The 15269-nt window shown below is 35.5% G+C and overlaps 2 protein-coding genes across 2 annotated transcripts in view; one reads left to right on the top strand and one right to left on the bottom strand.

Annotated features, from left to right (window-relative positions):
• ANO3 (anoctamin 3) overlaps window positions 1-15269 on the bottom strand; it is a 413314-nt gene that overhangs the window by 123281 nt on the left and 274764 nt on the right. The window contains 1 exon segment of the mRNA XM_029209693.1: window positions 2214-2372. Within this exon segment, the coding sequence (XP_029065526.1) occupies window positions 2214-2372 (159 nt within the window).
• MUC15 (mucin 15, cell surface associated) overlaps window positions 1-15269 on the top strand; it is a 114598-nt gene that overhangs the window by 66381 nt on the left and 32948 nt on the right. The window lies entirely within an intron of this gene.

Raw genomic sequence — 15269 nt, 5'->3', positions numbered from 1 at the left:
TGTATATACATAGAAAATATATAGAGGGGCACAACAGTATAATTCAAGATATTATTAGCAAGGCTACCAAAGGAGAAAAGGGTATGATTTGAGAGATGGTAGATGTGCACTTTGACTTTTTATTTTGTACATTGTTATACTTCTGATTTTTTACATTTTTTTCTTTCTGTAATATGATAAATATATTTTTTTAAAAAAACCCTAGAATGTTTAAAATAGCACAAGTGGCTATTTTTGGATAATAAGAGTGAGGGTTATGTGTTATTTCCTTTCTATTTTTCATTTTTTGCCTAGTGAGCATTGTTACTTTTATTGTTTCACTTGAAAAAAATAGCTTTCCTTAAAGAACACTAAAAAAACATTTGAAGAAAGGAAAGTTATGAGGGATAAAGAAGGGCTTTACATAATGATAAGAGGGTCATGTGTGGGTTAACGTGGTATATGGGAAATCTCTGTACCTTCCTCTCAATTTTACTATGATCCTTAAACTGCTCTAAAAAATAAAGTCTTCTTTAAAAGCATATAAGAAACAGGATTAAGAAGAAATACTTCAAACTGAAGATGAAACAAACAGATGGAAAGATATACCATACTCTTGGATTGGAAGAATCAATATTGTCAAAATGAATATACTACCCAAGGAAATCTACAGATTCAATGCAATCCCTAGCAAATTACCAATGGCATTTTTCACAGAACTAGAACAAAATCTTAAAATTTGTGTGGAGATACAAAAGACCCCGAATAGACAAAGCAATCTTGAGAAAGAAAAATGGAGCTGGAGGAATCAGGTTCCTTGACGTAAGGCTATACTACAAAGCTAGAATCATCAAAACAGTATGATACTGGCACAAAAACAGAAATATAGATCAACAGAACACAATAGAAAGCCCAGAAATAAACCCATGCACCTATGGTCAATTAATCTATGACAAAGGGGGCAAGACTGCAATGGAGGAAAGACAGTATCTCCAATAAATAGTGCTGGGAAAACTGGACAGCTACATGTAAAATATGAAATTAGAAAATTCTTTAACACTGCACACAAAAATAAACTCAAAATGGATTAAAAAACTAAATGTAAGGCTGGACACTATAAAACTCTTAGAAGAAAACAGGCAGAACACCCTTTGACATAAATTGCAGCAATATCTTTTTTTGTTCTGTTTCTTAGAGTACGGAAATAAAAACAAAAATAAACAAATGGGACCTAAGTAAACTCAAAAGCTTTTGCAGAGCAAAGGAACCCATAAATAAAACGAAGACAACCCACAGAATGGGAGAAAATATTTGCAAACAATGTTACTGACAAGGGATTAGTTTCCAAAATTTACAAACAGCTTGTGCAGCTCAATATCCAAAAAAAGAACAACCCAAGCAAAAAATCGGCAGAAGACCTAAATAGACATTTCTACAGAGAAGATATGCAGATGGTCAAGAGGCATATGAAAAGATGCTCATCATTGTTAAGTATTAGAGGAACACAAATCAAAACTACAAGATATCACCTCACACCGGTCAGAATGGCCATCATAAAAAATCTACAAATAATATAAATGTTGGATAGGGTGTGGTGAAACAGGAACCCTCCAACACTGTTGGTGGGAATGCAAATTGGTAGAGCCAGTATGGAGAACAGTATGGAGGTTCCTTAAAACAATAAAAATAGAGTTACCATATGATCCAGCAATCCCACTCCTGGGCATATATCCAGAGAAAAACATGGTTCAAAGGATACATGCACAAAAGAATAGATACATGTATATGTTTAACTGAATCACTTAATCACTTTGCTGTACACCTGAAACTATCAATAACATTGTTAATCAACTGTACTCCAATACAAAATAAAAATTTAAAAACAAAAAATATTAAAACCTAGACATTAACAGTTTGGCAAACTCTTTTCTTTCAACGTTTTGTCTTTCTTTTCATAGAGTTTTGTACTTTATATAGAATCATTCCTTCTTTAATTTTTAAAATTGTAAAAATAGTTATGCCCTTTGAAAAATATTTAAATTTATGGAAACATGTAGAGTAAAAAAGGAATATATTTTAAAATAGTACTGTACATATGCATTTCTTTTACATTTGGGAGATAATTGCTATACATTTTAAAAAGCCACGTGTTATACACTTTTATACTAAAACATAAACGATCATATCTCTTCCAGCATATTATACCACATAGCTAATACTATTAAAGTACATACCTCCTTTTCTAACATCAAGCCTTCTGCTCTGAGGTTCTTTTCAAATGTGTTTCTTTTGTCATACTGTATATTTGACTTTCTATAAACCAGGATGTAATCAATCCGCTTTTTGCCATCTTTGAATAGAAGTCCACTGGATGCTATGTAATTCATGTCATTCTGCAAATAAAGCAAGGGTTGTTAATAGCGTGGGTTAGATAAGCACACACATTTTGCTTTCAGTCACTTCCGTTTGAATATTGGCAATCCAATATAAAAATGTGTTTTTTACATTCCAATTGTGAGATAAGAAAAGATCATTTTAAAAGTTTGCAATCTACAGTAGGAGACAAGCTAGCAAGTGACGTTTTAGGATTTGAAATTAGGCAGTCTGACACCAGAACATGGATTCTCTGATGTTAGCATCAAAATGTGTATGTTTTATTCAATAAGACCCTGTAAAAATAATTGCCAACATACATTGAATATTTGCTCAAAATCAGGCCCAGACATAAATGTTTTACATATTTTAATATTCAAACTTTCATTTTGAAGATAAAGACAACAAGGTTTAAACAACATAAGCATTGAGAACCGAAATTAACATAATTTCCTACATGAAATAATACTCAGATAAGACATTATTTTCCTAAACCTATGTTCAACAATACCAAACCAAACAATTCCTGGGCTGCTTGTTCCAAGAAATACTTGCTCCCAGAATATAAGACTGTGATCCAACTAAAACAGCCTACTTATTAAGACTAATTGCATGCTTATTAAGACTTCTTTAAGGTCCTCCCCTTGCTCTGTCCACCTACCCCAGCTGTTTTTCCCATACTCCGACCAATTTTCAACCAACTTCCTCCCTTGCAAGATTTACCTTAAAATCCCCCAGTCCAGGTCCTAGAGCCCTCTGAAAACTCTTCCCTAACTTCATCTTTTTAAAACACTACTAAGACTACCCAGGTGGTATCCTTATTTGCTGTAACTTTAATAAAATTAGTTTTTATGATCAACTGATTTTCATGATGGTCTTTTTCGGGGGCTGGCACTTTGCCAGGAAACGGTTCCGCATCACTTGAATTCAAGTTTGACTCCCAGTCCATGTTCTTAACTATTATATACATTATCCTTCTTTCTCCACATTTTCCATCAGACTATTTAAATATCTGTACCAACTCTCTATTCCATTTTTCCCCATACAGGCATTCTTGAGATTCAATAATGTCTTAACATTTGGAGAGCTATCTGATCATTTCAGACAAAGGCATCTCCAACTTCTTTGGAGGAGCCTACTTGGGACACACATGCAGCTCAAGGTGAAAAAGTGAGGACCAGAGTAACCTGGTGGCCAAGGAGTCATCCAGGTGAAGCAACAAAAAAGATATCTGAGTGACTGTCATCCTATAGGGACAGGTTAGGCTGCTCAGGAGCTGTCTTTTTAGAAAGAATAGGTTCATGTGTGTGAATTCGGGGGTATTAGAGACTCCCACGTTCAAGGACAAGAAGGTTTGCATAGCATTTTCTTCAATGAATGAGAAGATTTTGAGATTCCCAGGATTATTTTATTGGTTACTATAAAGTGACTAACAACTCCAGCAGAGTCATCAAGGCCTTGCAGTTGCATAATAATGATGATAATAATAGCTATCACTAACTGATCACTTACTATGGTGCCAGGCAGTGTGCCAAGTGCTTTATTCTCATAATTCTTTAAGGTAGATATTGATATGAGTACCAGAAGCCAAAGAGGTTAAGTGACATCCCAGATGTCATGGAAACGGCAATAGTGAAACTAGAACTCTCACCTATTTGATGGTGGTCTTGACAACTATATTGCAAAAGACAAGGAAGTATATATACGTGTACATTACTAGGTCTGGGGCTTGAGCAGTAATAGAAGGCTAACTGGCCAAAAGGCCATTTACAGGTCCTATAGGATGGAGACACTGAGGATTTACGGCCAGAGAAGACACAATTAACTTCAGACTTTAGAGTGCTTTTGCCTCCACCACTCCAGAGGTTTCTTTGGCCAGCGTCACCAATGACATACACATTGATGTATCCCATTAATCAATTTTCTATCCTCTTCTTTACCTTTCAGTAGTTGAATCACTCACTCCACCTTGAAATACATTTTTTTCTTTTGCACTCCCAAGACATCTCATTTATTTGGATTTTTTCCTACTTAAATGGTTCCTTATTCTCAGCTTTTATTTCTTTCTTCCTCTGATTTGTTAAAGGACCAGTCATTGATTCTCTTGCCTTCTTTATCTGCATTCCCTTCCTTGTGATTTCATTCAGTCTCATGGTTTTAAATAAGAATCTATATGCTGACTACATAATTAATATTCATAGGCTTGTGTATCCAACTGCCTTCCTGATTTCTTCACTTGGATGTCTAATGGACATCTCAGAGTTGACTGTCCAAAATGGAATTCCTTATTTTATCCAAGCAGATGTTTCCCCAAACCCTCTTTATTCTGATTGGTTGCAAATCTATCCTTTAAATTGCTCAGATCAAAAATCTCGAGTCATCTTTATTTCCTCTCTTTTCACCCATCTAATATTCAGATCATCAGAAAATTCTTCAAAATATATATAGAATCTGACCACTTTCTAACATCTTCATTACTACACTTTTCTAAGATATATCACATATTGACTACATTATTATAATGGTCTGACTCATCTCCTAGCTTCTATCTTTGCTCCTCTAAAGTCTATTCTCAACATGACAGTTAAGACACTTGAGTGATCCTCCGCATTATAAACGACATTATATAACTCCTCTCTTCAAGACCCTACAGCTGCTTTCCACGATATTCCATTCTTGATCCTACTTTTCCTAATCTATTTGCCTTAGCAACTGTTAAATTCCAACATGTTATATAACACTAAATAATTTACTTATTAATTATCCTTTGTTTACTGTCTACCTTATTCTATTGGAATATAAATTTTACAAAGGTGATAAATTTTTACTGTTTTGTTCACAGAGTATTTCAAACATCTAACCCAGGGCCAGACACATAGTAAGCATTAATAGATATTTATGGGAAGACGGAGGGAAGGAAAGAAGTGAAAGGAAAGAAGGGAATAATCCATAGTTATGTGTATCCAGGTAGGAATAACCTCAAAAATTTAAGGCCATTAAAATATCATGTGGTCATTTCTCATCCTGTCCCCTCCAACATTAATACAAATCAAATTATAATCAAATAAGATGAATGATCACAAAATTGTAGCAGAACTGCAATAGCCATGGCTTTCCCTTTGTGTTATACCATGACACACTGCCTCCAGGCATCTCCATGTTAATGTAAACAAAGATTGAGCTAAAATAAGATTATATAAAATTTTTCCTCTGCATTTTCTTTTTCTTAAAGTGTACCACCCTCTTAATACCAGTCCAGTATTAAGTATCACCTGAATCTTAAATTAATAATAAAATATTTAATCCCAGGTGAAGGTAAAATCCTTCAATGAGAAGACCTAGAAATCACATGACTGGTTGGTAGGAAAACTATGAGAAGATAAGATAGTTTTAAAATATTTTATGTGTTTTCCCTATTTTAAGAGTAGCATGGACTGAAAGTAGAACCCTGATAGGTGTTGTTATCTGTTACTCTAAGATTAAGCAAAATAAATGTTAAATTCTCCCAGAGGAGCAACTGCCTAACTATTTAAAAACCAAAAACCAGAAAACCTACATCTTTTTATGATAAGTGACCTTTGGTATTATTCACAGGTTTTGTCTCTGTCTGTGTAAACATGTTCACAAATTCTATTAACTAGCATTCTAATTTACCATCTAATTATTTTATCACTCTAAATTATGAATAATGAGTTTTACCAGTTTATCAGGAAAAAAGAAAAGTAGTTTTCAAAATGGTAATAAAGAAGCACGGAAAGATTTGGAAATCTCTTCTGAATTACGTATAAAGAACATAATATAGGTTCTACATAATTTTAAGGTTAAGAATATTACATTTTATTTTAATACATATTTGGCAACCATTAACCAAGATGTTGATTAACCCACGTTCAAATCTGTTGCCTAAAAGCAGAATTGATGGGAAATTTATTATCTAGACAACAAAAGAACCACCTCTTTTTTTTGATATAATAACGGTTGTTCAAACATGAAATCAAGACTCATCTGGAACAGTGAAATGTTTTCCAGTTACAATGTGGAATGCATTCCATTTTATACAGGTTTTTCATGTTTATTGTTCCCAGAAGACAGAATAAAACTAGCTTTTCTCAGAGAAACTGGGATGCAGATCAACCATCAGGTACCTAATCTTTCAACAGCTTCGAAAACCACTTAATTATTTAAGGCATTTTTTTTTTTTTTTTTTGCGGTATGCGGACCTCTCACTGTTGTGGCCTCTCCCGTTGCGGAGCACAGGCTCCGGACGCGCAGGCTCAGTGGCCACGGCTCACGGGCCCAGCCGCTCCGCGGCATGTGGGATCCTCCCGGACCAGGTCACGAACCCGTGTCCCCTGCATCGGCAGGCGGACTCCCAACCACTGCGCCACCAGGGAAGCCCTATTTAAGGCATTTTAAACCATGAAGCGCAGAGACTTTCAGAAAAGCTTGTCTTCCTAAAGAATATCTTGAGAATACCCAAGTTAAGGTTCAGGTTTGCAAAGATTTTAGACCATTTGCAAAACTGCAATAGAAGTCTGCCTATTTGCATGAGAATGCCTTTTAGGGTATTCTTCAAATAAAATTATGGCAGTAACTGCTTGTTTGTGAGATCCATATTTTTTCTAGCATTTATTCTTCTCAATCTAACAAGAACACCTAATGAACACCTAATGTGTGCGAGGTGCTGTGCTAAACTCCAGGGATAAAAATAAGTAGACACTGAACATTTTCAGAGATTTTAGCATACATATGGAGTGATAGGCCTGCAAATGTTTAGCTACATTGCTATCTTACATGTGCAGTAACTCTGAGTTACAGAGTTGAAGAATGTCAGGGTATAGCCAGAAGAAACCTGATTAATGGGTATCAGAAGCCATCAGGGGTCATATTAGCTAGGTGAATTTACCACAGTCCTTCCTCAGGCCACTGCAAAATTAGATCTTGTCACTAATCTGCAAGTGATTGCTGATTTTCTGTTAACCATATCTTTGAGGTAGTAAAACGCAGTTAAGGTATTGAGCTCTGGATCAGACAGAGCTGGGTTTTAATTAACTGTGTTCTTAGACATGTAATTTAACTTCATTGCTCAGCCTCAATTCCTGTAGCTTTGAAGTGAAGATAATATTATCAACATTGTAAGATTGTTGTTATGACTAAATGAGATAATGCGTACAGAGCATTCTCAATATAATCTGACTCACTTTACAAGACTTAAGAAAAAGTTAGCTATTATCACAAGAAAACAAGGTAAAAAATGTATGCAATGCATTAATTCCTGTTGGAATTTTTCTTGTTTTCTAATGATCCAAATGACACCTTTCACATTTTGGAATGTTATCTTTCTCAGGACAAAGACAGATAGAAACATAGAAAAATAAGCCAAAGGATGTTAGTGTGAATATGGAATTAGAGCAAAGGAAAGCAGATCTGCTTTATATATACTTATGAAACATGATTTATTACAAAATAAAAAGTGCAACAAACAAGCATAACAATTATTATAAGACAAACACCTTTATAACTACTACCTAAGTCATGAAACACCAGATGCCCCCCTTTTATCCTTTCTCTCAATCATGATGCCCTCTGCACCCCTCTCCCCCAAGGTAATCATAATCCTGTCATTTATGGTACTATTTTCCCACTTTTCTTCAGTTTTATCACCAAAGGATATATCCTTCAACATTATATTTGAGTTCTGTCCGTTTCAAACTTTATGTAAATGCAAATATATAATGAGTAATCTATTGTGTCTGGCTTCTTTCATGTAATACTATGGGTGTGAAATCCATCCCTGATTTCCATATATATGTAGTTTATTTTTTCACTGTTATAATATATTACCCTATGAATACAACAAAACTTATTTATGCTTTCTACTAATGATGGATATTTGGGCTGTTTCTAGTCTTAATTATTACAAATAAAGCTAAAATAGGTATTCATGTGTATATCTTGTAATACAACTGTCCATACGTTTCTATCAAGTATGTACCTAAGAGAAAAACTGCTGATTCACAGGGAATGCTTGTTTTCAACTTTAGTAGACAATGCCAAACTACTTTCTAAACCAATTTAAATCTCTACCAGTAGTATTTAAATTACCCTGCTTTATAACTTCTTCCCAGTCTTTTAGAAATAATAATTATTACTATTTTTTTTAGACATCCTGGTCTATTCTTAAAAATTGGACTTATTTTCCATAATATGTGGAAATGAGAAGAAAACACTCTTCTCAGTATGCAAGAGTCTCAGGTGCTACTAGTATCTACTCCTACCCACAAGACTACGTTTATCCAAATTTCGGTGTTTGGAATGCAACAAATTATTGCCATGCTCATTTACCGGGTATTTCTGCTTTTGTTTGGATTTGGAGAGAGAGGCACAGATGCGGAAGGGCAGAGGAAGCAGGGCGTGACTCAGGCCCACTCAGAAGACTGCGCCTGTTGAGAAGGGTAGCAGATACTTAGTTTCCTAGAGTGTCTGGCCACTGCAACCCCAAATTAAGGATAGACCGTGGGCCAGGTTAGCCCAAGCCTCCTCTGTAATGTCGGTGCCGTTAGGCTGGTTTCAGTTAATAAGGCCAAGTGTCTGTTCCAGGCTTGCGTTTCTTAATCCTATCCTACAAATCTTCAAATAATGAAAATCTTTTTCATTAGTTTCCAGTGGTGGTGTTTGCTTTTGTGTTTCTGTATCCTGTTTTGGCAGTCTCTAATGGAAAACCTGGGAGAGCGCAGTCCAGACACTGTGATTCTCATGCCATGTTTTACTCAGAAGTTCTAGCTTTACACTCCTTAATTAGAGAAACAGCCAAGCAGCCTTTATATGTAACTGTAATTTATTTCAGAGTAAAACCATTCCTCATAATAGCTCTTGTAATTGGCCTTACCTGTTACAGAGAAAAACAAAAAGGTTTTTAATATTTTTTTCCATTTCAGACAAATGAGAAGCAGTTTTGTCAAGAAAAATCACATATTTACAGCAACAAAAAACACCCCTATTAAAAAAAACAAATTAACAGAAAGCACATCTTACACTATGGTTCGAAAGAAATTCCACACATAGGTGTAAATTTAGTAAGTGCTACTGGATTAATTAAAATTCTGGCTCTTCTATCAGAGAAAGTTTTAATTTTAAAGTGGTACTTATAGAAGAAAAATGTTTTAATTTTCTGAGTTTCCTGGGGGATAAAAAATATATTAATACATACATATATATATATATATATTTTTTTTTAATGCACCAACCTTAACTTAAAATGTGCCAGAAATGTTATTACTATTCAAACGCTTCTATGCAAATCTTCTCTAATTATGAGTCTGAGGAATCTCAAAAAATCTGACCTCAGTGTTACACAGTGTGGTTTCACTGCTGGTAAAAACCTGGCCAGGCTTGTCTTACCGCCTCCTTAACAGAAGGTCAGCCCCACCTCTAGTCCACACAGCCATCAGAAATATACAAATCTCTATTTTGGTAACTCTGGAGTACTCTAATCAGATGGCAGAGTCTCTAACTGACTGCATTCCAACTCCTATTATTTACAGTCTGGCAGACATTTAAGAAAATAACAACTAATTAACATTTAAAGAAATAATACTACTAATATAAGCTAAGCAGAAAACAAGTACTCCTCTACATACTCTGCACATATTAACACATTTCATGCTCACAGAAACTGAGAGATAACTACTGTTTTTCCCATATCACAGATGTTAAAATTGAGGCAGACTTTAAAATGGATGGAAAGGTCTTTTCATTCTCTATATTCTCAACTATTGCTGAGATAGGAAACCAAGGGCACTGGAAAGGATCATACATTTTATATCACTGTTATAATTACTACCACTGATGTTGTCACTTATGGAAATAGAGAATTTTTAATAATTTTAATTAAAGAACTAAAAGAATAATTCATTTGCTGAATTAGCTTTCTAACCTTGTACTATTAGGAGTTGAGATATCTATATCTAATGATAGATTGACTCAATAGTCATAATGATAGCTAACATTTATCAAAGCTTTTCTATAAGCCAAGAATTTAGCCAAGCACTTATATATACCAACTAATTTAATCCTTATAAGAGCCCAATACGGCAGTTTTATCATTAGCCCAGTTACACGTATAAGGCAACAGTGCCCAAGGTCAGTGAGTCAGTCAGCTGTAGTGTGGATTAGAATCCAGGCAGACTGAGATGAAGCACTGACTCTTAAGCACTGCATTTTTTTTTTAACATCTTTATTGGAGTATAATTGCTTTACAATGGTGTGTTAGTTTCTGCTTTATTACAAAGTGAATCAGTTATACATATGTTCTCATATCTCTTCCCTCTTGTGTCTCCCTCCCTCCCATCCTCCCTATCCCACCCCTCTAGGTGGTCACAGAGCACCAAGCTGATCTCCCTGTGATATGTGGCTGCTTCCCACTAGCGATCTCTTTTATGTGTGGTAGTGTATATATGTCCATGCCTCTCTCTTGCTTTGTCACAGCTTACCCTTCCCCCTCCCTATATCCTCAAGTCCATTCTCTAGTAGGTCTGTGTCTTTACTCCCATCTTGCCCCTAGGTTCTTCGTGACCTTTTTTTTTTTCTTAAGAGTCCATATATATGTGTTAGCATACGGTATTTGTCTTTCTCTTTCTGACTTACTTCACTCTGTATGACAGACTCTAGGTCCATCCACCTCACTACAAATAACTTAATTTCGTTTCTTTTTATGGCTGAGTAATATTCCATTGTATATAGGTGCCACATCTACTTTATCCATTCATCCAATGATGGACACTTAGGTTGCTTCCATGTCCTGGCTATTGTAAACAGAGCTGCATTTTATAATCCCTCTCTGCTCAGCGAGATGCTATTCCTATTTTCATTTTACTTTCTTCACCCTGACTCTTATTCTGTATTGCATGTGTATATCTCATAATTATGGCATGCTACTGATTAAAAATCATTATTAACCATGGAATTCAATCAATTTATAACTAATAAGGTATTGATTTCATTAACCCCCAGAGATAGCTTGTGATATCTTGGCCGCTGGGCCTCCATAATATGATCAGCTTAGTATTTAGCAAGCTGTGCCACACTGACTTTGAAAACAAATGTTTTAAGATTCACAAGACAGTGCATCACTCAAAGAACCCAAAGGGTGCCTTGTCACCCAACCACAGAAGGCTCCCTCTGAGGCCTGGCAGATAACAGTATACATGGAGCTCGGGGCATGGAAGAGAGAGATGTTGCTGACTGACTGTTCTTTCAGAGGCAGAGCTAGGGAAACAAGGTGAGCTGAAAGCAGGATTCAGAAATCAGTCATAAGCTTCTTCTCTAGTGGCAGTCTAAGAGCCACTTGTCTCATTTGGGATTCCCATGGGGAGTCTCTTCATCTCCCTTTCACTTGAGACTTAGTGGACGCACAAGCTGTGTGGCTCTGTGTAACCACCAGATTAAGGAAAGAGGTTTGGGAGAAGCAGTCAGTGCCTCCTCCTTCCCAATGCTCATGCTTCTTGGGAAAATAGGGAAGGAAAAAAGCCCCCGCCTTCTACCCTGACCTAGAGGGAGGTGCACATGGATTCAGCAGCCTTGCCTGCCCATAGCATATGGAATTGGTGAGACAAAGCTGTTTGCTCCAAATGGTAGCTTCGATAACAAAGCACCCTAAAAATTCTGGACCTTACTCTAATCTGGACCTAGATCTAATTTTTGAATCTCACTCTCCCAGGGAGAGGACTTTTAGAGGAAGTGAGTCACTTGGGGAAAAGATAGGACTAAAGCTTCCTGTTTTTCTTATTTCTTGATAACTTCACAGGGTTCAGAGTTTCATGGTTTGTTTTTAAATCATACCAATTTTTTCAGCTTTAGAAGTGACTGAGTTGCCAAGTGAAAGAAGCCAGTTGGAAAGGCAACATATTGTATGATTCCAACTATATGACATTCTGGAAAAGGCAAAACTATGAGGACAGTAAAAAGATCAGGGGTTGCCACAGGTTAGGAGGATTTTTAGGGCAGTGAAACTACTCTGAATGATACTATAATGATGGATACATATCATCATAAATTTGTGTTAACTCAGAGATTGTACAACAGCAAGAGTGAACACTAATGTAAACTACAGACTTTGGGTGATTATGATGTGTTAATGTGGGTTCATCAATTGTAACAAATGTACACTCTGGCGGGGATGTTGATAATAGGTGAGGCTGTGTGTGAGTGGGGGCAGAGAGTATACGGGAAATCTCTGACTGCTCCATTTTTCTGTGAACCTAAAACTGCTTTTAAAAAGAAAGTCTTTTTGAAAGTTTTTTTAAAACACCGAGTTAAATGTCATATACCTTACAAGCTACTCTATGTCTCTTATTGCCATTTTCCTAGCAATATTAAATTTACATCTTGGGGAAAAAAGAGACATCTTCAAGTAAAAAAGTAAAAACTGAAGGACTTTGTTTCTTTTCATTTTGCTGCATGATCCTTTTTCTCTAATAAGACAATGTCTTTGTTCAAGAAATATTTACTTTACAATGTTTATATACATGTATATTTATTTATTTATCTACTATGTGCTAAGGATGCTTGTAGGCTCTGAGAATATAGCAATGAACAAGGCAAAATGAGGTATATCCTCCTGTAAGGAAGATACAGTAAAGAAATAAATACATGATATAATCCAGATAGTGCCAAGTACTATGTAAAAATAAGTTTGGTGTTTTGGAGGAATGTCAGTAAAGACCACTTTAATGGACAGAAATAAAGATGTAGGATTTTCAGTTGGGGCAATAAGATTCAAGTTACAGAGAGAAGTCAAATTTATTTTTCTATAAAAGGAATAGTTCAATAGTTCACATAATTATTGTGAAGGGATGATTAAGTAATAAGGCAATGTGCATAAGTAGGATGATCTCTTGTTCATTTTAACACCCCATCCTTACACATAGGATACAATAAATATGTTAAATGAGATAATGCATAAATGACAGGAGTAAAAATTATGTAAAATATTGTAAACTTATTATTACTACTACTATTATAATTATGTGATGTTATTATTTACTCTACTCAATATTATTACCATTATTCTACTCAATATTATTAAGTAGAAATATAGAGGAGAGGGAGAAAGTTCTGAAGAGAGGGCCCTTTGTGTAGCCAGGGAAGTAAATAAGTACAAAAGAAAAGTGATTTTTGAAAATATCGCTTCTTACACCAAAGAGATTCATGAGATTAGGCCCCTATATTTTTGTCAAGCCAAATACTTGGAATTGTGCTGATAGAGCATCTTGCTGACTAAATTTTTATTGAATTAATTCAATGAATGCTTATGAATTATACAAAATTAATTTACGCAAAACTTCAAATCTTTTTTGGTCAGTCAGGAAAGGATATTGTTGATTATATTTCCCTGGCCTGCTGACAAGCACCTGCTGGTATATTTCAGTTTCAATTTGGTCCATTAACAGTATACCAAAAATTCATTGATGAGGTTGCATTTTAATGTATCAGAATAGCAGATTTTATGGTAAGTGTATGAGTTATCTATTGTTGCATTAAAAACAAACTTAGGAGCTAAAAACAATGTAGATATATTATCTTACATTTATGTGGGTCAGGAGTTCAGGCATGGCTCAGTGGGTCTTTGGGTCAGGGCCACACAAAGCTGCAATCAAGCTGTTAGCAAAGCTGTACTCTCATCTTTAGACTTGACTAGGGAGAATCCACTTCTAAGATAACTCAGGTTCTTAGTAGAATTCATTTCCTTGTGGCTAAGGAATGAGTATCTGACTTCTTTCTGGCTGTTAGTTGGAGGTCATTCTCAGCTTCTAGTAGCTTCTTACTGTTGCTTGACATGTGGGCATTCCCAAGATGGCAGCTTACTTCATCAAACACAAAAGAAAAGTCTCCAGAGTGAGCTGGAGAGCAAGACAGAGTCTTACGTAATATGACATAATCACAGGAGGAACATATCTCTTTTGCCTTATACTAGTATTTAGAAGCAAGTATATAGGGGAGAGGATTATACAAGAAAGTAAACACCAAGAGGCAAAGATGATTCAGGCCATCCTAGAGGCTGTCTGTCACAGTAAAGTTTATGAATTAGATAAAAGTTAAAGATCTGGTTTAAAAGATTAAAAGGTTGATTTTTAAAAGTAATCTTATGAAATACTATATGAGGGAAGGAAAGCTCATGGTTTCATTCACCAAACTCCTCAGTGGAACAACTGGGCGATAATATATCAGTTTAGGAAATGTCAGGAGGAAATAAAAAATATAAAAATAAGGAAATGAAAGAATTTAGATTTTACTCATGGTTCTATGTCTGCATAGAATGTCTTCAGACAGTTGTGTTTTCCTCCCGGTTGCTCAGTTCCTCTACCAAGAATCAAACAGTGGGTGCAAAACAAGTAAGGGTTCCTATAGCTCTGACATTCATGATGCTCTTCTTTTTTCCAAATATTTCTCCAAGAGGCTGTTTTTTAAAGATCATTCAGGTTTTTCAACTAACTTTGTCTAGGGTTTTTATTCCCCTTCAGAATGATGCTCACATAAATATCTGGCAGCTGAATTCACTCACTGAAGTGAAGCAAAGGTCTTTTCAGGGAAAATTGTATATGACAATTGAGCTCTGTTTTACTTCTGCCTCAGTAAGCACCTTTAACATCATGAAGGAGAAAACAGGAGACAAAGGCTGCTCTTATGCCAAAATAAAAAGCAGTATCTTACCAGTGTTATCAAATTTCACAAATCAGCTGGAATACAAAACACATAATTTGGAATGTAGCACTCTTTTTTGACCACTGAAATAAAGTCTGAAGGGGAAAATGCAGAGATGTAAAAGTCACCTAGGAAAATCTAGCACCAATTTTCAGAAATAGGGCATAAAAATAGAAAAGCAGGGCTGTGATTCCAGCAACATGGCAAACAACATA

This window comes from Monodon monoceros, unplaced genomic scaffold, assembly GCF_005190385.1.
Source record: "Monodon monoceros isolate NGI ecotype Baffin Bay Population unplaced genomic scaffold, NGI_Narwhal_1 Super_Scaffold_7, whole genome shotgun sequence".
In the NCBI taxonomy this organism is placed as follows: Eukaryota; Metazoa; Chordata; class Mammalia; order Artiodactyla; family Monodontidae; genus Monodon; species Monodon monoceros.
Note: the sequence above shows the minus strand (reverse complement) of the source record. Positions and strands in the feature narration are given on the sequence as shown.